The following is a 22636-nucleotide window of genomic DNA, read 5'->3' as shown; positions in this document are numbered from 1 at the left end:
TCTTAGCATTGTCATTCAGTCAGAGATGACAAAGTAACAGGACTGGGTGTTACATGCCTCCACCGTACATATTTTTGGTGGGCATGTAAAATAGATTGGTAAAAACCAAAAGAACTGCGAATGTTGGAAATCATAAACAAAACCAGAAATTGCTGGAAAAGCTCAGCAGGTCTGGCAGCATCTGTGGAGAGAAATCAGAGTTAACGTTTCAGATCCAGTGACCCTTCCTCAGTGTTCCAAAGAGAAACTTCAGAGTGCTTTGATGCAGAGGGATCTGGGAGTCCTGATGCACGAATCGCTGAAAAATTCATATGCAGGTACTGCAGGTAATGAGGAAGATAAATGGAATTTAGGCATTTATTGCTAAAGGAATAGAGTATAAAAGTAGGGAAATGTTGCTGCAACTGTATAAGGCATCAGTGAGACCACACCTGGAATATTGCACACTATTTTGGTCCCCTTACTTGAGGATTGATATAGTTGTATTGGATGCAGTTCAGAAGAAGTTCACAAGATTTATTCCATAGACAAGGGGTTTGCTTATGAGGTCAGATTGAGCAGAATACGCCTATACTCTCTAGAATTTAGGAGAGATCTAATTGAAGCATGTTAGATGCTGAAGGAAACTGGTTGCAAATGTAATTGTATCTGTCTTCAGCCTTCTCATGTCTGCTTCACAACATTCTTTCCCACCTATCTTGGCGTCACCTGTAAATGTAGTTATCAAGCTTTCGCATCTCTCACGTAAGTCATTGATTAAAATTGTAGAAAATTACTGCTTCTTAAAAGTTTAATTATTATAGGAAACCTGCACAGACCACTGCACGATTCCAACCATCACATCCCGCTAACCAGGCACAGATCTAATTATGCATACTGTTTTCTGCCTGCCTGCCAGCCAATCTGCTACTCATGCTAATATATTACCCACCAAAATTATTGAAGAAAATTGTATCACATTAAAAATAGTTATGATTAACTGAGTACATTTAAAAGTACTCATTGACAAAATTGTCATAAATTATGTACCAGACTCAGATGAGTTATTGAAATCAACCAAATTTGACTTATAGTAATGTAATATTAGAAGCTTCAAATCCATCCAATTATTGCTGCTTTATTTAAATATAGTGAAGCAAAAAAAAATTAAGAACACAAATTGGTTGCCTAGCAGCTGAGCAATTAGGCCTCAACAAGTAGATTCAAATTTAAATCCCAGTCTTGAATAGTATTTATACCATTTAACTCCAGCAACAATAAATATTCCAGCCGTGGTTAGGTTGCCTGAAAGACAAAGAATAAGCATAGAAACAGATCCATTCCTACACCTGTCTAGCAAGTGAACAAAGTGTACTTGTTTCATCATTGGCTTTTTGTTTCCTCAGCTTAGGAGAGAATAGAAGCGAGCAGAAGAATGAGAAGACGGGAACAGAAAAACATGATAGGTCGGCCAGAGTGAGGGTAGAGCCAATCAGGGATAGTGGAGGAAACTTGTGCGCAGAGTCAGAGGAGGGAGGGGAGGTCCTTAATGAATATTTTGTGTCAGTATTCACCAGTGAGAGGGACCTTGACGTTTGTGAGGACAGCATGAAACAGGCAGATATGCTCGAACAGGTTGATGTTAGGAACGAGGATGTGCTAGAAATTTTGAAAAACATTGGGATAGGTAAGTCGGCTGGGCCAGATGGGATATACCCAAGGTTCTAACAGGAAGCGAGGGAAGAGATTGCTGCCCCTTTGGCGATGATCTTGGCATCCTCACTGTCCACTGGAGTACTACCAGATGATTGGAGGGTGGCAAATGTTATTCCCTTGTTCAAGAAAGGGAATAGGGATAATCCTTGGAATTACAGACCATTTAGTCTTACTTCTGTGGTGGGCAAGTTACTGGAGAGGATTCTGAAAGATAGCATTTATGATTATTTGGAAAAGCACAGTTTGATTAGAAATAGTCACCATGACTTTGTGAGAGGCAGGTCATGCCTCACAAGCCTTATTGAATTCTTTGAGGATGTGACAAAACACATTGATGAAGGTTGAGCAGTGGATGTGGTGTATATAGATTTTAGCAAGGCATTTGATAAGGTTCCCCATGGTAGGCTCATTCAGAAAGTAAGGAGGCAAGGGAAATTTGGCTGTCTGGATACAAAACTGGCTATCCAATAGAAGACAGAGCGTGGTAGTAGATGGAAAGTATTCAGCCTGGAGCTCAGTGACAGTGGTGTTCCGCAGGGATCTGCTCTGGGACCTCTGCTCTTTGTGATCTTTATAAATGACTTGGATGAGGAAGTAGAAGGGTGGGTTAGTAAGTGTGCCGATGACACAAAGGTTGGTGGAGTTGTGGATAGCATGAAGGGCTATTGTAAGTTGCAATGGGACATTGACAGGATGCAGAGCTGGGCAAAGAAGTGGCAGATGGAATTCAACCCAGAAAAGTGTGAAGTGATTCATTTTGGAATGTCGAATTTGAATGCAGAATACAGGGTTAATGGCAAGATTCTTGGCAGTGTGGAGGAACAGAGGGATCTTGGGGTCCACGTCCATAGTTCCCTCAAAGTTGCTACCCAAGTTGATAGGGTTGTAAAAAAGATATATGGTGTGTTGGCTTTCATTGGCAGGGGAATTGAGTTTAAGAGCCGCGAGGTTATGCTGCAGCTCTATAAAACTCTGGTTAGACCACACTTGGAATATTGTGTTCAGTTCTGGTCACCTCATTATAGGAAAGATGTGGAAGCTTTAAGAGAGGGTACAGAGGAGATTTACCAGGATGCTGCCTTGACTGGAGGGCAGGCCTTATGAGGAAAGGTTGAGGGAGCTAGGGCTTTTTTCATTGGAGAGAAGAAGGATGAGAGGTGACTTGATAGTGATGTACAAGATGATGAGAGGCATAGATAGTCAGAGACTTTTTCCCAGGGTGGAAATGACTATTACGAGGGGGCATAATTTTAAGGTGACTGGAGGAAGGTATAGGGGAGATGTCAGAGGTAGGTTCTTTACACAGAGAGTGGTGGGCGTGTGGAATGCGCTGCCGGCAGTGGTAGTGGAGTCAGATACTTTAGAGACTTTTAAGCGACTCTTGGATAGGCACATGGATGATAGTATAATGTAGGGTATGTAGGGTAGTTTGATCTTAGTAGGATAATAGGTCAGCACAACATCGTGGGCCGAAGGGCCTGTACTGTGCTGTACTGTTCTATGTTCTATGTTCTTAATCTTTCAAAGAATGGAACTTGGGTATTGCTGAAAAAATAGCATTTGTCAAAACTTCATCCTGCTTCGACATGATATCGCAACAATTCAAAGGAATGCTATTGTAAAGGGCAACAACTCTTTTTATATTGTATGAGAACAGTGTGCTGACTGGCTGGCAAATGAAACTTAATTACTAGAGGTGTTGCCATGGAGACTACACCAGTTTGATGATGTTTGATAGTTAACTGCCAAGTTTTGTTGAAATTTAACCTGGCAGGTTGACATTCATTGGTCAAGACAATGTCCTGAGAAATGAATCATGGAATGGCTTTCCCCTATTATGTTCAGTTGAAACTGTTGCAGTGTACATATATGTTGTTTTCGTCAGTGAAGAACAGACCCTCATGTATTAATAAATGTTATTACCAATACATGCAAGTTTACCACTTGGTGAACCTGAATAATAATTACCTGTCAGCGAAATTCTTAGCACAATCAGGGTTATTTGGCAAGTGCTTACTAATTGCAGAATCATATCTACTGTTGGACACTGCATTTACAGTTTTACAAGCACAGGCTGGTTGGATGAGTCAGACCTTCTCTGTTGTGAACTGTCGAATCAATGCGCAGTTAGATACGATCCCCCAGGTTTTGGGACATAGAATCTACCTGTCTAGCTCCAGGCTTCAGTGCAATTCATATACCACATTATTCATTTATGAGTATGTCTCATTAAACGTGAATAACACTCATGCTGTTATTGCGTAGTAGCAACATGAAACAGCTGGGTTCACCTGTTGCTCAAATTTTTGAGATACCTTTGTCTACCAGGGTAATTTGAGTTAAACTGGGCACTTCTCAGGACTGAAAGTGGTAGTTTTAGGCCCTTTCATGAGTTTGTGCAACACATGTGAGAACTCAGTTAATCAGTATGGCCACTATACTACAGGATAGCTTTAATGTTCCCCATTTCAGTATCGAACTTGCATAGTAAGCAAATGGCTTAGAATCTACTTCCAAGGTCACCAAAAAGGCCAACCTTGCACTGCATGGAACTGTTGGAATCCCAAAGCCTATACTGCCCAGTGGAGTCAAGTTTGCAGTGCACAGCTGTAGAAAAGCCCTAGGTAGATTGCTCATTTGCATATTGATAGCAATGCCTTTCCATGTGTTTACTTGACATTGTTAGCTTATTCACTAATGCAACCAATCATGGAAGCTGAAGACATTTGCATTGCAGCTCTACATCATGGCAACTAGACCTGCAACCATTGCGTGAATGACTTTTCACTGGTCTTACGAACTCAGCAGCTTGCACCGTTGAGGTCAATGTTAACGACTTCATATACACCAAATAGATTGCATTACCATTAGATCCCCTCTTGGCCCAGCATTCTCAAACATCTTTAATCGGTTCCATGACACTGAACATAAGCCTCACATATTTCCAATATATAGATACAATATTCATCACATTTTCACAAGCTTCAACCTCTACTCAAATTCAACTTTGAAATCAAACAGTCAAATTACCTCCCTCACTTGAATGTGCTAGATGAGAAGGCTACCAAGGGGATCTTTATTACTGTCTACTGCATACGCACCTTCAATGGTGAGTATACACATGGGATTCCTATCATTCCAATGTTATAAGATTTCCTTATTGACAACTTCATGAATAGAGCCTGAGTGCACCTTGCAAGTGTGATGCTGAAGTTTGGAGTACAAAGCAATACTATGAGGTAATGGCTACCCTGATCAGATCATTTCTCACTGTATATCACGAGCAATCCTGAAAGGGGATGAGGTAACCGCTATCAAAAGTGGTCAGAGTAACATCGATTACTCTGAAGGCATCTCAAAAATTCAACCAACAGGTTAATCTAACTGTTCTGCGCTACTACGATGCAGTACTGGTTGCCATAACATGATGGTGCCATCAAGCTAAAAAGACATTCATGTTTATCACACAAATGCGAAACTTGCTGCATGAATTTCAATGCTAGTGTGACTTTAGTTGTGTAGCTCCATGCCCCAAAGGCCAGTGGATCTGAACCAACCAGCTTGCCCTGTCAGCTGTTCCCAAAAGATTATGGCTGTACCCAACCAGCCTCTGCTTGCAAAACTCTAAACACAGTTCCAACATTAGAAGCATTACCATGATTGAAAACATTTTTTATCCACTCATGGGACCTGGGTGTCGCCAAGTGGGCCAGCATTTATTGCCTGTCCCTAGTTGCCCTCGAGAAGGTGGTGGTAAGCTGCCTTCTTGAACCACTGCAGTTCATATGCTGTAGGTAGACCAACCATGCCGTAACGGAGGAAATTCCAGGATTTTGACCCAGTGACAGTGAAGGAACGGCAGTATAATGGCCAAGTCAGGATAGTGAGTGGTTCAAAGGAGGGATCTTACAGGTGGTGGTTCGAATAACTCCACAAAGGCCGGGATCCCGTCACCAAGTCACCTTTGATTTACACCTGCCTAGTACATGACACTGACCCAGCTAGCTAAAAGCTGGCTTCTAGAGCAAGCAGAACATTTGTCAGCTGGGACTCACTGATTGGACCAGGTTAACAGCCCCAATCAGGGAACCCTATTCTATGAGGTCCACCTGACTAACCTCGTTCCAATCACTACAAACCTCCCACTCTGGTATTGTCTTTTCCCTAGGATGGGGTATTTCAAGACTAGGGGGCACATCTTAAAGGGGAGAGGACAGAGATTTAAAAAAGACATGAGAAGCAAATGTTTTACACAGAGGGTGGTTGCATGTAGAATGAACTTCCTGAGGAACTGGCAGATGCGGGTACAATCATAATGTTTAAAAGACATTTGGATAAGTACATGAATAGGAAAGGTTTGGAGGGATATGGGCCAGGAGCAGGTAGGTGGAACTAGTTTAGCTTGGGATTATGTTCAGCTTGGATTGTTTAGACTGAAGGGTCCATTTTCATTCTGAATGACTCTATGACTGAGTCCTGGGGCACAGGCCTGCTCTTTTTATCTTCCTCCAACTTTGTCTCAGGTGCTGGCAGCGGTACTGGATTATAGCCGACCTCTTGCACCCACAGCAAATAGGCCAAAATTCATCATTTTCTTCGGGTGATATTGGCTACGACATCCGTCCATCTCGTCCTCAGAAGCTTCTATGACGCTGGACAGAAGGGGAGAACGCTAGGGTTCTGACAGCCTTGCCGGATGTTTTTCTCCTGCCCCATGAGCGAGGTTGCAGCTTTCACGTGGTCCAAATGCTTGCTCAGGACCCCCTCTCTTACCTGAACTTTGTATGTCATGGGACCTGACATCGTGTCGACTGTGCCTCTTACCCATGCAGGGCCATTCCTGTGATTTTGACACCAAATCTCATCCCCTGAAGTAAACTGCCTCTCACTCTTCGAGGAGTCTTGTGTTCAGCACAGGTGCTACTGATGCCATTTCACTCTCCCCACCAGGTCTGAGAAGATCAGGTTTAACCTGGTGCGGTGTCTTCTCCTCATTAGCAATTCTGTTGGAGCTAAACGCTGTAGTTGCATGAGAGGTGGTCCTATAACCAATCCAGAACCAGGATAGTTTGATATCGAGTGAAGCTGTAGGCTGTTTCTTTAAGCCTGCCTTCAAAGTTTGGATTGCTCTTTCCACCAGATGTTCGGATGATGGACGGTATCAAGCTGTCCTTACATGCTGAATGCCATTTGACACTCGGAAATACTCAAATTCCCTGCTGGTAAATGATGGCCTGCTGTCAGTGATCAACACCTCCAGGCATCCATGTATTGCAAAAGATGCATGTAACTTTGCAATCCTTGTCCCAGTGTTTCATGACAAACTCTATGCATGTCCAACCACTTTGAATGGACGTCCACATTGACTAAAAACATAGATTCTATGAAAGGACCGGCGTAGTTGACATGTGACCAAATCTAGGATTTACGCAGCCATTCCCATGAATGTGGAGGAGCTGCTGGCGATAATTTTTATCCTTGTTGGCACTCATGGTGCTGCCCCACTAACGCAGCTATGTCAGCATCCAATCCTGGACACGAAACATAACTTATCACCAACCTCTTCATTTTGGGAACCCCTGGATGAACCTGGAGGAATTCAGCCTGTCTCTGCCTGCAACCTTTGCTCAGGACATTCACTCTTGCTTCCACAATAATATGCCATCCTCTATAGTGATCTGGTCTCGCTGGGTCCAGAAAGGTTTCAGTTCTGGTTGTGATGACCCTTTTGTTTCCCACATCACCACCAGCTGTTTTAGTTTCACCAACACAAGATCTTTCTGTGTCCACAGTCTGATGTGGTTAGCGGTGACTGGAAGGGTGTTCACAAAGTTTAAAATCAGAACAGATTCTTTTATTGGTAGCTCCACTGGTGGTGTATCTGACAATGAGAAGTGGCAAAAGGCATTTGCCACTTGGCCTCCTGGATGATGTTCCAATTTGTAATTGTACACACTTCGTATTAGAACCCACTGCTGAATTAGGCCTGAAGCTATGGGCGGGACAGCCCTGTCCTCTTAAAGTAGCCCTAGCAGGGGTTCATGGTCCATTACTATTACAAATTTATGTTTGTAAAAGCATTGGTGGAACTTTCCCACCCAAAGATGACCTCCAAACCTTCTTTCTTTATCTTCATTTGGCATCAGCCAAAGTCCGGGAAGCATATGCTATTGGACGTTCCCCTCTGCTGGGCCACGGGTGAGCCAAAACTATCCCGACTTTGTACAGGGATTTCCCTACCACTGACATGAGGCTCTGGCCTGTAATTTCCTGGATCATCCCTGTTACCCGTCTTAAACAATGGGACAACATTAGCTATTCTCCAGTCCTCTGGGACCTCACCTATGGCCACAGAGGATACAAAGATTTTTGTCAAAGCTCCAGCAACTTGTTATCTTGCATCCCTCAATATTCTGGGATAGATCCCATTAGGATATGGGGACTTACCTACCTTAAAACTTTTTAAGATGCACAACTCCTCTTCTGTTTAAATAGTAGCTGGGCTTAGAAATTCGCTACTCCCTTCTCTGAGATCATCCTCCGCCAATTCCTTCTCTTTGGTGAATACCGACACAAAGTATTCGTTTAGGACCTCACCAATCTCTTCTGGCTCCATATGTAGATTCCCTCCCATGCCCTTTTGTGGGCCAACCCTTTTCCTGGCCACCCTCTTGCATTTTATCTACATTATAAAAAACCTTGGGATTCTCCTTAACCCTGTTTGCTTATGACTTTTCATGACCCCTTTTGGCCCTTTTAATTCCTTGTTTAAGTTCTTCCTACTTTCCTTATGCACTTCAAGGACTTTGTCAGTTCCCATCCTCCTAGACCTTAGGCTTTGTTTTTCTTTTTGACCAAGGTCATAACATCCCTGGTTATCCAAGATTTGTCACACTTATCCTTGTCAAACTTATCCTTCATTCTTGCAGGAATGTGTCACTCCTGAACTCTAACCAACTGCCGTTTGAAATACTCCCATATGTCTGACATGGATCTACCCTCAAACAGCCACCTCCAATCAAATTTCTCCAGTTCCTGCCTAATATTGTTGTAGTTCGCCTTCCCCCAATTTAATACCTTCACCTGAGGACTGCTGTTATCCCTAACCATGAGTAACATAAAACTCACGGTATTATGGTCACTATTCCCGAAATGCTCCCCCCACTGTAACTTCACTCACCTGGCTGGGCTCATTTTCCAAAACTAGGTCCAGGAGGACCCCTTCCCTGGTTGGACTGTTTACACACTATGTCGAGAAACCCTCCTGATTGGTCCTTACAAATTCTGCCCATCCAAGCCCTTAGCACAAAGTGAGTCCCAGTCAATATAGGGGAAGTTAAAATCACCCATCACAACAACCCTGCCGTTTTTACTTCTTTCCAAAATCTGTTATCATATTCTCTCCTCTACCTCCCGCTGGCTGTTGGGAGGCCTGTATACCCTCAGCATTGTGATTTCACCTTTCCTATTCCTGAGTTCTACCCATAATGCTTCGCTGCACGAGTCCTCTGATATATTCTCCCTCAGCACAGCTATGAGATACTCCTTTACAAGTAATGCAACTCCTCCACCCCTTTTACATCCCCTTCTATCACACCCGAAACATCTAAATCATGGGACATTCAACTGCCAGTCCTGCCCCTCTTTCAGCCAAGTCTCCATAATCGCAATAATGTCATAGTTCCAAGTACTAATCAAAGCTCTAAGGTCATCTACCTTGCCTATTATACTTCTTGCATTGAAACACATGCATTTCAGACCACCTCCTCTGATCTTTTCAGCAGGGTTTCCCTGTCAGCCCTTGTTCTTAGTCCTGCTTGCCTTGGTTTCTACCTCTCCTTCAATTTCTGCATCTACTGGCCCTACTCCTCTGATTCCCATCCCCTGCCACACTAGTTTAAACACTCCTGGAAATGTTCTGCCAAGTACCCCATGCCAAGGACATCAGTCCCGGTCCTGCCCAGGTGTAACCCATCCTGTTTGGACAGGTCCCACCTCCCCAGAACGTGTCTTCATGCCCCATGAATCTGAAACCCTCCCCTTTTCAGCCATCATCCCATATACCCTGCTGTTTCCTGAGATAAGTACCTTTGAGGTCCTACATTTCAACTTTCTTCCTAGTTCTCTATATTCTGCTTTTATGACTTCATCCTTTTTTTTGTAACCTATGTCATTCATACCAACATGCACTACGACCACTGGCTGTTTGCCCTCCCCCTCCAAATTGTCTTGCAACTGTACCGAGACATCCAGGATCCTAGTACCAGGGAGGCAACACACCATCCTGGGTTCTCATTTGTGGCCGCAGAAACACTTATCTATTCCCCTTACAACTGAATTGCCTACAATTATAGCGTTGCTATGCCAATTTGTCCCTCCCTTTGCAGCAGAACCAACCGTGGCGCCATGAATTTGGCAGCTGCTGTTATCCTAAGAGGCCATTCTCCTCAACAGTATCCAAAACTTTACATCTGATTTGCAGGTGAAAGCCACAGGAGATTCCTGAATTGCTTGCTTAGACTTCCTGCTCTGCCTGATAGTCGCCCATTCTCTTCCTGCCTGTGGAGTTTGAGTCTGCGGTGTGATCATCTCTCTATACTCGCTAATGCTTCACAGAGCCTTCAGACAATGCTCCAATTCCGAAACTCGGGCTTCCAGGAGATGCAGCTGGAGACTCTTCTTGCACACGCAAAGGTCCCGGGCACTGCAGATGTGCCCAGCTTCCCATACCATGCAAGAGAAGCAGACTGCGATAGTCTCAGAGACTAACAAATGCAGACCAAATAAAGTTTGACTGTTGCACTTTCGTAAAATGGAAACAGGACGTGTTTTTTTCTAATTGTATCACTGATCAAATCAAAACAATAAAAAATCTCAGCTTATTACGTACCTTCCATGGCATATTTCATGTCCTGTGCAAATAGGCTCCACATTACTTCTGCGCTTATCTTTCCAACATTAAGTTCCTGAGGAAATCTGAAATTAAGGAAATGTAATTTGAGAGAAATAGAATGCGGGGTTAATATTGCAGAAAGTTGCAGAAAACATATATATAGCCAAAAACACCTAAGGGGAATACTTGGTTAGGGCCTTAAAACTGACCTTGAGAATTTGAAGCACAACCCAGCCCATGTCTATTTTTTTAAATTAATTTTTTTGTGAGATGTCGGTGCCACTAGCAGGACAGCACTTATTGCCTGTCCTGAGTTGCCCTTGTGAAGGAGGTGGTGAGCTGCCTTCTTGAACCGCTATAGTCCACCTGCTGTGGTTTGACCCACAATGTCATTAGGGAGGGAATTCCAGGATTTTGACCAGTGACAGTGAAGGAATGATGATATATTTTCAAGTCAGGATGGTGAGTGGCTTCGAGGGGAACTTGAAGGTGGTGGTGTTCCCATATATCTGGTGCCCTTGTCCTTCTCGATGAAAGTGGTTGTGAGTTTGGAAGGCGCTGTCTGAGGATCTTTGATGAATTTCTGCAGTTCATCTTTAGACAGTAGACACTACTGCTACTGAGCTCCGGCGGTGAAGAGAGTGAATGCTTGTGGATGTAGTGCCAATCAAGTGGCTGCTTTGTCCTAGATAGTGTCAAGCTTCTTGAGTGTTGATGGAGCTAAACCCATCCAGGCAAGTGGGGAGTATTTCACTAAGCTCCTGACTTTTGCCTTGTAAATAATGGACAGGCTTTGAGGAGTCAAGAGGTAGGTTACTCACTGCAGTATTCCTAGCCTCTGACCTGAGTAGCTATTGTGTTTATGTGGTGAGTCCAGTTGAGTTTCTGGTCAATGGTGACTCCCAGGATGTCGATTGTGGGGAATTCAGTGATGGTAATATCATTGAATGTCTATTTGATCAGATTCAAGCAGCAAACAAAATTCAATTGTGTGGAAGTCCAATACATTAGAGCTAGCCAACAATGGGCATGAAACAATAAAAGATGCTGGTATATTCCTATCTAATTCATATTCTCAAGCCCCACCTAGGTGCAACACTGTCCCCAGCTCCTTTTCTGTGTCACGTCCTTGTTAATATCAGGGCCAATCTTTCCGCAGGTCAGTTCCAAAGTTACCTTCTTTAAAGCTCAAAGTTCCTTCTCAAAACGAAACAACTTGTCAACATTCGTATCATTTACTATTTTTCAAACTCTTATAAGCATGATTATACCACTTCTCGGGTTCCTATTTCCCTGTGGGAATTTGCTCATGCTCCATTATCTTTCTTCACCACATGATTTCTAATTTCAGTCAATTATTTTGCTTGCATGCCTCTGTACTATTTCAACAGCTACCACATCCTTATTGAACAATGCAGACCAGAATTATGTTGTATAGGTCTGCATTTTAATTATGGTTCTACTAATGATTTAAAATATAACAGAACAGGGAGGCGATGGCCCTAGTGGTATTATTGCTGGACTGTTAATCCAGAGACCCAGGTAATGTTCTGGGGACCTGGATTTGAATCCTGCCACAGCAGATGGTGCAATTTGAATTCAATAAAAATCTGGAATTAAAAATCAGCAGCGCCCTCATCCCATGAATGAATGTTAAAAAAACCAGTGTGTCAACCCAATGTTGACATTCAAAGACATTCCAAGATCAAATTTGCTTTAGTTCATTTAGTGCGCTGTTGCGATTGCTTCAATTTTTAAAAAAAATTTGCTCTTCAGAGCTATTTCATTTTCCAAGAAATGCTCAAGCTGTACTTGATCCATTAATATGGCAACTCGAGATTAAACAGTTTTCATTAATTTGTATAAAAATTACCACAGTGAGTCCTGCTTACTGATTAAGAACTGGTGTATATGAATTCTTATCTTCTTCAATAATAGAGACGATAAGAGTGATAAGCTTAGGCCAGAAATCCAAATTTTTTATACTTGGTCCCTGCTCCTCAGGAGGCAGTTCCTGTTTTTTGTTCTGCAAAAGAAGAAATGCACACAGCACACAAATCTGAAAACATGCATAACTAAAACATATTAACTCATTAGTTGCATTTTAGTATTCCATTGCCCAATACTAACATTCTGCACCAGGTTCAACACAAAAGTTTTTCTTTTCAGTCCTTACCACATGCTCACCAAGGTATAATTCCGTGGCCATTCTGCATATGAAAACCTGGAAAACATGGACAGTCTATTTCTCTATGGGTATATCAGCACCACATGGATTAAAGTAGTTGAGCAAGGAGCAGCATTTCTCAAGGGCATTTGGGTATGAACAAATATGCTGGCCAAGTCAGCAATGTACATATCCCGTGAAGAAATAAAAAAAAAAATCTTACAGCCAACCTTATCCTCACTTGGGTCCTTCAATCAGAACATGATACTCGGGATTTTCCATTTCTAAATGCCCAGTGAACTGAGGCCAATTTTCGTATCCCTATCACCATCTGATTAACATGAGCAATTTGTACAGTGCAGGCATTGAATCTGGCCTTAAAATAAATATTGCACTCTATCAACTAAGTAACGTCAGTTATTGTTATTTCCTTAATAATATGGAATGAATTAAATAACAGCACATAAAAGTAACAAATATTGATTTTCTGTTTTATTTCAAAAGATCACGTGGTTCAGTTAGATCAAAAGAGAAAAGAAGAATTTCAGAGTTTTATGTTATATTTTATTGGTTGAGAGAATATTTATTGCCTTGTATTGCTTATTGATCATTTCTAATCTGTGAACGACTTTAGATATTTAATAGATTAAAGGACGATATAATAAAATTTCGAAGAGTTGTCATTGGATTCAAAACATTATCTCTGCTTCTTTCCGCCAGCAATTTTTGTTTTTATTTCGAATTTCCAGGAAAGTATGTTGCTTTGGTTCATATTTGAATTGAGGCAATGGCCAGGATTTTACTGGTAGGGGTTAAATTCCAACATTGGGTCTAAATGCAGGTGTGGAGCTCATGCGGGGGAGAGCAGAGGGACTATGGCAGAAATCTTCCTAGGGGTGACCTCTTGAGGGAAGGAGTGGTGGGGGGCACGGGGAGAGAGAGAGATAGAGAGATAGAGAGAGAGACAGACAGACAGAGAGAGAGAGAGAGAGAGAGACAGAGAGAAAACTACCAAGGCCGAAAGGTGGTCAAATGCTTGCAGCAGAGAAAGACAAATCACCGTATGGCCCCAGCGATCATTGGCGTGGTGGGGCGAGGCGCGGGTGGGGCGGGGGGAGGGGGAGGGGGCCTTGAGTGTCAGCGTTGGCTGTGAATAAAGCTGCCCAAGTCTGTGTCTTTGAAATAGGTCCCCTCTGAGAACCTCATATTTGAAATATCACTCCACGCTGTAGGCAGCCTCTTCGTACAGAAAATGGTCTTCAATTGGATTGGTAATTTTAAAGATTGACTGCCTGCCTTCTGGTAGTGGAGTCCTCACCTTTCCTATTACTGGCAAGAACACCCAACACAAAACTATGGGGAGCACTACTGAAGTGGCTCTCCAGCATTTTATTGCCCTGCAACTTTCTAGGCTGTCACTTAAGGGCTGAGAAAATTTCAACCAATACAAGATTGAACTGCCTCATTAGGAGAAGGATTAATTTGTGTTCTTTGCAATTCCACAAGAAATTTGTCTGGTTTAAGGGGTCTACCTGATGACAAAACTTTGCTGATTTTTTAAAAAATTCTGCTGTGTAGAACAAGTTTAAAGAGATAAATGTGTGGTTCAAAGATTAATGTGGGAGAAACAGGTTCAACATCATGGGACATTGGCACCAGCACTGAGGCAGGAGGGAGCCTTTCCAATGGGACCAGAATGTTGGCGAATCGCAGAAAGAGGGTGTGGGTGCATTTGCATAGAAAATTACATAAAAGATTAAAGGAGGGAAGGACTTAGCAAAGTTTTTAAAGTTTCCAGAACAAGAAATAGGACAGAGGGTACGGAAAGGGTTCGGAATCCAACTTCAGGCACAGCAGATGAGGAGACAACTATGAGATTGGGGACAGTCAATGCAGGACTGAGGGTGTTGTAATTAAATACACACAGTAGAAGAAACAAGCTAAATGAGACTGAAGTGCAGATTTAAATTGGCTGGTGTGATATTCTGGATATCACAAAGACTTCGCTGCAAGGGAGTCAGGGCTGGTAACTAAATATCCAAGGACACACATTCCATTTAAAAGATAGACAGATGGGCAGAGGGGTGGGGTTGCCTTGTTAGTAAGAAATAAAATCGATAGCAAGATGTGATACAGTCTTGGAAGGCACAGAATCTGTATGGGTAGAGTTGAGGAACTGCAAAGGAAAAACAACACTGATGGGAGTTGTATACAGGCCTCCTAACAGAAGTCAGAACGTGGGTAAGAAAATAGATCAGGAGGTAGAAAAGACATGCATGAAAGGCACTATTACAATAAACATGGGGGACTTCAATATGCAGACCGGGAAAATCAGGTTGATCGCGGATTTCAAGAAAAAGAATTTGTGGAATATCTACGAGATTTTTTTTGGAGCAGCTTGTGTTAGGGCTCACTAGCGAATAGGCAGTTCTGGATTTGTGATGTGTAATGAGGCAGGCTTGATTAGGGAGCGTAATGTAAAGAAACCCCTCGGGGGCAATGACCATAATATGGTAGAATTCATTTTGCAGTTTGAGAGTGAAAAGCTGGAATCAGGTGTGTTGGTATTACAATCGAGTAAAGATAACGACAAAGACAGGAGACAGGTGATGGCCAGAGTTTTTTTTCAATTCATTTGTGGGATGTGGGCATCGCTGGCTGGCCAGCATTTCTTGCCCATCCCTAGTTGCCCTTGAGAAGGTGGTGGTGAGCTGCCTTCTTGTACCGCTGCAGTCCTCCTGCTGTTGGTTGACCTACAACGTTATTCGGGAGGGAATTCCAGGATTTTGACCGAGTGACAGTGAAGGAACGGAAATATATTTCTAAGTCAGGATGGTGAGTGATTTGGAGGGGAACTTGGAGGTGGTGGTGTTCCCATATGTCTGATGCCCTTATCCTTCTGGATTGAAGTGGTCGTGGGTTTAGAAGGTGCTGTGGGATCTTTGGCGAATTTCTGCAGTGCATCTTGTCAGTGGACGTGAACTATTTGGATTCTCAGAAGGCCTTTGACAAGACCCTGCACGGGGCCCGTTAAACAGGAAAAGAGCCCATGGTGTTAGGGGCAATGTGCTGGCATGAATACAGGATTTGCTGACTGGCAGAAGGCAAAGGGTAGGGATAAAGGGATCTTTATCAGGATAGCAACTGGCGGCTTGTGCAGTTCTGCAGGGGACCAGAACTCTTCATGTTATACATTAACAATCTGGGTGAAGGAATATTGTTGCTACATTTTCAGATGACACACAAATATGTGGAGGGACAGGTAGTGTTGAGGAAGCAGGCAGGCTGCAGGAGGACTTGGACAAGAGAGTGGGCAAAGAAGTGGCAGATGGGATACAATGTGAAAAAGTATGAGGTAATGCACTTTGGTTGGAAGAATAGAGTAGACTATTTTCTAAACAGGAAAAGACTTCAGAAATCTGAAGTACAAAGGGGCTCCTCCAGCTCCACGCTGTGTTATCTCTGACTCCAGCATCTGCAGTCCTTACTATCTCTTAAGGTTAACATGCAGGTCCAATTGTCAATTATGGAAGGCAATTGCAATTATAACATTAATTTCAAGAGAGCTAGAATACAAGAGCTGAAATGTACTGCTGAGACTGTCTAACGCTCTGGTCAGACTGCATTTGGAACACTGAGAGCAATTTTGGGCTCTGTGTTCAAGGATATACTGGCGTTGGGGTGCATGCAGAGGAGGTTTCGAAGAATGATTCTGGGGATAAAGGTTGTGTCATAGGAGCCATGATTGAGAACCTTGGTGTGTACTCAAAGGAGTTTACAAGGATAATTGGGGCAGTGATTGTAACTTATAGAATATGAGAGGCTGGAATAGAGTGAATGTAGAGAAGATGTTTCGAGTAGCAGGTGAGACTAGGACCCAAGGTGCTTCAAAGTGAAAGGACAACCCATGAAAACTGAGATGAGGAGGAATTTCTTCAGCCAGAGGGTGGTTAATCTGTGACACTCGTTGCTGCAAAGGACTGTGGAAGCCAAGTTATTGAGTGTATTTAAGTCAGAGACAGACAAGTTTCTTGTTTGGGAAAGGGATCAAGGGAGAACACAGGAGAATAGGGGTGAGAAACACATCAGCCATAATCGATTGGCAGAGAATACTTGATCGGCTGAAGGGCATAATTCTGCTCCTATGCCTTATGGTCTAGTCCCCGTCAACTTTTTTCAGGAATGAAATGAAAAGCCAGCTGGCAATTATTCTATCTTCTGTTCTAATCTGCAAGCTATAGAGAGATGCTCATAGCTGACAAATTCTTTAGTGATTTCAGGTGAATCACGGGTACCTTGGCGTCTGTTTTGCAAGCTAACCAGTCAAATTTTATGCTGCTCATTCATGCATGCCGTATTCATCAAGTTTCCTTCAATTGCCTTCATGGTCACAATGACTTATCTTCCATTCAATACAGTGAAGGCGGATTTATACCCTAAACGCTGAATGCCTTATACTTCTTATACTTTAAATTTGAATATTCTGTGAGTTTGCACACAGAGATTGCTGAATTTGTCACTTACTGGATCAGTTTGATATTCTCGACTGTACAGTTCATGGCAGTTGTTGAAAATATATTCATAGGTTGAATTGAGGCAAGCTTTCACACAGTCCTTCACCACTTGACTGGCTCGTGGTGGGCTCTGCAATTCTTGCACCTAAAAAAAGGTCATGGATGCGTTACTATTTGTGAGCCTTCTAATATTATACACTGGAAATGAATAGCTGTACCAGGTTCAAATAAAATTGGAAGAAAAAGCAAATAAAGACATTGATATTTAACATTTTTAATTAAATTCCATTCAACCAAAAAAACAGTATCTATGAGATAATGAAATATGAATCAAATGACTGTGGGGATCACTTCATGCGGTGCAAGGCACAGCTGTAGCTGTCACATTACTATTTGGGAAAATACTTGTATTGTGACATTAAAAACTGACTAAGTACACACTGCAGTGAGACCAACAAAGCTTCTTTCTCAAACTGAAAAGTACTTAGGTGGTTTGATGTGTTGGAAATTAGACAGGATGCCATCATGCAGTTCTTCACAGCACACAACAGATCTGCCAAAATGCAGATAGAAACAGCATCAGCTACATCTCACATATATCCCAATACTGAAATTAATTTGAATAATCAGCACAACTGTATATAATCTCGGTCAGAGTGGGGAAAATCCTAATTAGGTGAGTATTATGCCTTTTTGTGGTCACAGACTAGTTCTCAAAAGAGGAAACAGTCTCAAAGTGTCACAATGATGCCACCCGGAAACTGGAGGAGCAGCACCTCATATTCCACCTCGGGAGCCTACAGCCCAATGGCCTAAGCGTGGTTTTTACCAGTTTCAAAATCTCCCCACCCCCGGCCTCATCCCATGACCAACCCTCCCTTTCATCCTTGCCTCCTTGACCTGACACAACCTGTTCATCTTCTCTCCCACCTCAATGACCAATCCCCACCACCTACCTGTACTCACCTATCACCATCCCACCTACCTTCCCCAGCCCCACCCCTCTTCTGTCTATTTATTTCAGAGCTCCCTTCCCCCGCTGTTTCTGAAGAAGAGTCCCGACCCAAAACATCAACTTTCCTGCTCCTCTGATGCTGCCTGGCCTGCTGTGTTCCTCCAGCTCCACACTGTGTTATCACTGACTCCAGCATCTGCAGTTCTTACTATCTCTAAGGGAGAAAAACGAAATTGTGATTTATTGATTAGACGACATTATCAGAACTACTCTAGACTAATAGATGGGTTCACTTATGAGAAAAGGTTGCATAGGTTTGGCTTCTCTTCTCTGGAACTTGGAAGAGTAAAAGATGACTTGATTCAAACATATAAAAACCTGAGGGATCTTAGTAGAGTACGTGTGGGAAGAATTCTTGTCACAGATTCCAGAATTTGGGCTGTTTAAAAATGAACAGTTGCCCATTTAAGAAAGAGAACAAGAAATTTTCCTTTCTCACATAGGATCAAGGATCTTTGGAACGTACTTCCTCAAAAAGGCAGTGGAAGCAGGATCTTTAATTCTTTTGAAGGCAGAGGTAGATAGATTCTTGATTAGCAAGTGGGTGAAAGGTTATTGTGGGTAGGTAGGAATGTGGAGGAATCAGATTGGCCATGATATTCTTGAAATGGCAAAGCAGGCATGAGGGGCTGTGTGGCCTACTCCTGCTCTTACATATGTTCATATGTAACCGTGGCTTAGGTGAGTTAGACGGAATAAAATATAGTTCAGATGGCAACTGAAGAACATTATTTTAACACCTGACAGTCATGATTTAGTCAAAACCTTAATGCCAATACAACTGTCTAAAATTAAGCTAGTGTACCTGGTCAGTGATTGAAATGAACTCTGACTCAGAGGGTCAGTAGTTAGCATTGCTGCCCCACAGCGTTAGGGACCTGGGTTCGATTCCTGCCTCAGGCGAGTTTGCACATTCTCCCCGTGTCTGCGTAGGTTTCCTCCCACAGTCCAAAGATGTACAGGTTAGGTGGATTGGCCATGCTAAATTGCCACAGTGTTCAGGGATGTGTAAATTAGGTGGCTTACGTGGGTAAGTGGATCTGAGTCCACGAAAAGATCAGCCATGATCTTACTGAATGGCGGAGCAGGCTCGAAGGGCCGGACGGCCTACTCCTGCTCCTAGTTCTTAGTTCTTATGTAATTACATGGAAAAGGGGTAGGGATGGGACTGGGTGGGATACTCTTCAGACTTGTTGGGCCAAAGGGCCTGTTTCCACACTGTAGGGATTCTATGAGTCTATGAGAAATACAGTCAGGCCAGTTTCCATGACTCAAAAGGAGAGTCCAAAGAGCCGTAGGGTTGATGGGTGGAGTAGGGAATTTGGTGGCATCAGTTCCCGGTGGGTGATGAGAGGTAATTTATTTAAAAACTTTTCACAGGATATGGGTGTTGTTGGCTGGGCCAGCATTTATTGCCTATCCCAAACTGACCAGGAGAGGGTGGTGGTGAGATGCCTTCTTGAACAACTGCAAGGATACTGTTTGGAAGGAAAATCCAGGATTTTGACACAGCAACAGCAAATGAATGGTGATACAGTTCTAGTCAGGAAGCTGTGATGTTTAGAGAGGTGGCAGAGGTTGCAGGTTTGATAGACACTGTTGAAGGAGCCTTGGTGAATCATCCACCCTGACATAATCTGATGTACATCTTCTGTTGACAGACCATTCATTGCCTCATAGCATTAGCAATCCGTCTGCTTCAAGTGTTCTCATTTCCTAAGAAAGAATAGACCTATCACTTAGAGATTGCATCCAATACTGAGAGTCTGATTTTAGAGACAGTGGCAATGTCTGATGAGGTGGGATGAGGAGCCAGTGTTCTCTATCTGCAGAGACTTGAAAGACAACCTATATGAGGTAAAAATAAATGTGACCTGGCTTTACAGGTATTTCCCCAGCTGGGATCTCTAGGAAACTAGAGGCTCTAATCCTAGAGAATAGACTCTTTCAGGCTTGCTTCTGTCTTCTGTCCTCCATGGCTGCGTCCATGCGTAAGATATTGCAAGATACCAATCAGTCCACATGCACTGTGATTCCATGACTTTGTGGGAATTCGCTGAATGCTTTGCCATGTGTACACGAGACAGGATGGTTCCTTGGGAGTGGAACTTGGTTAAGCATGGTTCTCCAGCAATTGAACTCAAATCTTAGGTTGCCCCTACAGTCAGTCAAAAGTTCCAACTGTTAAATCTACCCACCCAACAGAGTCTTTCCACACTTTGGGTGCTGACTTTTGCCAGCACCTGCAAACATGGCTTCTTTGTGAAAAGATACTTTGCAACACTTTGACAGTGAGGATTAACACATTTGAACCTCTGCAAATATCCCCCATTATTCATCCCCCATAACCCCCACCGATTCCTATTGCCTGTTATCTTTGAAACACCCCTCCCCTTTCTATTGATCTCATCATTTGACTGATTTTCCTATTCTCCCTCTGAGCTCCAAGTCTATATGTTTAAAAGCCAATTCTGACCCTGATCCTTACCATTTTCCAGTTGATCTGCACCCTCATTTTTCATAACACCCTTTCTAAGACCACACACTACCTGCTCATGATTCTGGAACCCTCACCCTACCACTTCCGACTTACCCTTTAACTCTGATGATACTTTCTGACCATGATTAAGATCCCCAGAAACCTGTGACATCGCTGACTATCAACTGGACACCCAGCTCTTTCTGACACATCATGCCCAAGCATTAGTCAAAACAACCCAAAACAGGGCAGGGATAACAAGATGTACAGCTGGATGAACACAACAGGCCAAGCAGCATCAGAGGAGCAGGAAGGCTGACGTTTCGGGCCTAGACCCTTCTTCAGAAATTTTCAGAATTTTCTTCAGAAATCTTCAGAAAGGTTTCTGAAGAAGGGTCTAGGCCCAAAATGTCAGCCTTCCTACTCCTCTGATGCTGCTTGGCCTGCTGTGTTCATCCAGCTGTACACCTTGTTATCTCAGGTTCTCCAGCATCTGCAGTTCCTACTATCTCCAAAACAGGGCAGGCACTTGTTACCATGTTCACCCCCTCATTCTTGGACAAACAACACCCAACATTTACCCACTGCTCCTCCTTTCCTACTAACCCTCCTTTCTTGTGCTGCCTTTGCTTCACCCAGAACCATAAAGACATCCTGCTTTCCCCCCCCATACTGCCTTCGCCCTATTTGGAGAATCTACACTGCAACTCAATCATTCACATTAATTTAAAACATTACTGTCTTGAGGACAAAGCAGCAAGAATTATTCTGAAGTCCAGTAAAAATCTCCCTCAACAGGTGCACACCCCTTATATACAGTCAAGATTCTGAAAGCACGTATTTCTGGCTTGAGGAGAATTTAAATTAGGATGGGGCATTTAATTTAGTCTTTTAATTAGATGCAAATGTATTTTAAATATGCTTCTCGACACCTGCAGTCAGGAATGTTGACTCACTTTTTAAGGTCAAAGAACTTAATTGCCGAGGTTTATCCCACTGTGAGGATTCTCAATTTTGAATTCTCGCCCAATTAAGTTTCCCTGCCTGCCATTGTTCTCATCTCCTCTGGTACCGGAGATTCCACCCATAATTTAGTAACACTCCAGTTGAATACCTATATATAGCTATTAGCAAGTCTTCACATTTAATTGAATGGCAGCTGAGAGCAAACGAAGAAATGAATAATGATATAATCATGCTACAATCTCCGATACAGATACACTACTGTGTGAAGCTTGTGCCAGAATTAAAACAATAATTTATAAACTGTGGCACTGCACGTTCATGGAGAGCATGCAGATAACAGAAGGAAATGTGACAAGGATTATGACTCATGCTAGGGTGTAAACGGAAGGGAAACGAGACAGGGAATAACAGGAGAGAGAGACAAGAAGTGGAAGAGGAGGCATAGGGTAAAAAGAGGATGCTTTTAAAAATTTGCAAAATTGGCTACTACTTGTGCCAGCTTAGATACACCTGGGAATAAATGTCTGTGCATTCTCTGTTGCCTTGAGTTCCGTGTACTATGGTGCCAGTCACATTGGAGTTGGAAAAGGATCAGGGTGAGAATGAGTGCAGATCCAGTTGGCAAGGAGGAACCAGAAGGCAGTATGAATCAACAGATCAACTCCGCTCTGAAGTAGTGCTGGCTCCAAAGTGCCAGTTACAGATCTCAAAGCAGCAACACAGAACCAGATTCTGCTAGCTGTGACCATCAGAATGAGGAATGAAGCTGGCAGATAACTGCAGGCATCATAGATGAACAGGGAACCAGGAACAGCTAACAAGATAACAAGGTGTAGAGCTGGATGAACACAGCAGGCCAAGCAGCATCAGAGGAGCAGGGAAGCTGACGTTTTGGGTCTGGACCCTT

General features: G+C 43.0%; 1 protein-coding gene across 1 annotated transcript in view; it reads right to left on the bottom strand.

Annotated features, from left to right (window-relative positions):
* Positions 1-22636, bottom strand: part of LOC109931667 (protein unc-13 homolog B) — a 287923-nt gene that overhangs the window by 98293 nt on the left and 166994 nt on the right. The window contains exons 19-21 of the mRNA XM_048595579.1: positions 17280-17414; positions 12481-12614; positions 10586-10671 (exon numbers count right to left, since the gene is read on the bottom strand). Coding sequence (XP_048451536.1) covers positions 10586-10671; positions 12481-12614; positions 17280-17414 — 355 coding nt within the window. The remainder of the gene's footprint in view (positions 1-10585; positions 10672-12480; positions 12615-17279; positions 17415-22636) is intronic.

This window comes from Rhincodon typus, chromosome 1, assembly GCF_021869965.1.
Source record: "Rhincodon typus isolate 14 chromosome 1, sRhiTyp1.1, whole genome shotgun sequence".
Taxonomy (NCBI): Eukaryota; Metazoa; Chordata; class Chondrichthyes; order Orectolobiformes; family Rhincodontidae; genus Rhincodon; species Rhincodon typus.
The sequence above is the reverse complement of the archived record's forward strand: the minus strand, read 5'-3'. Positions and strand labels throughout refer to the sequence as shown.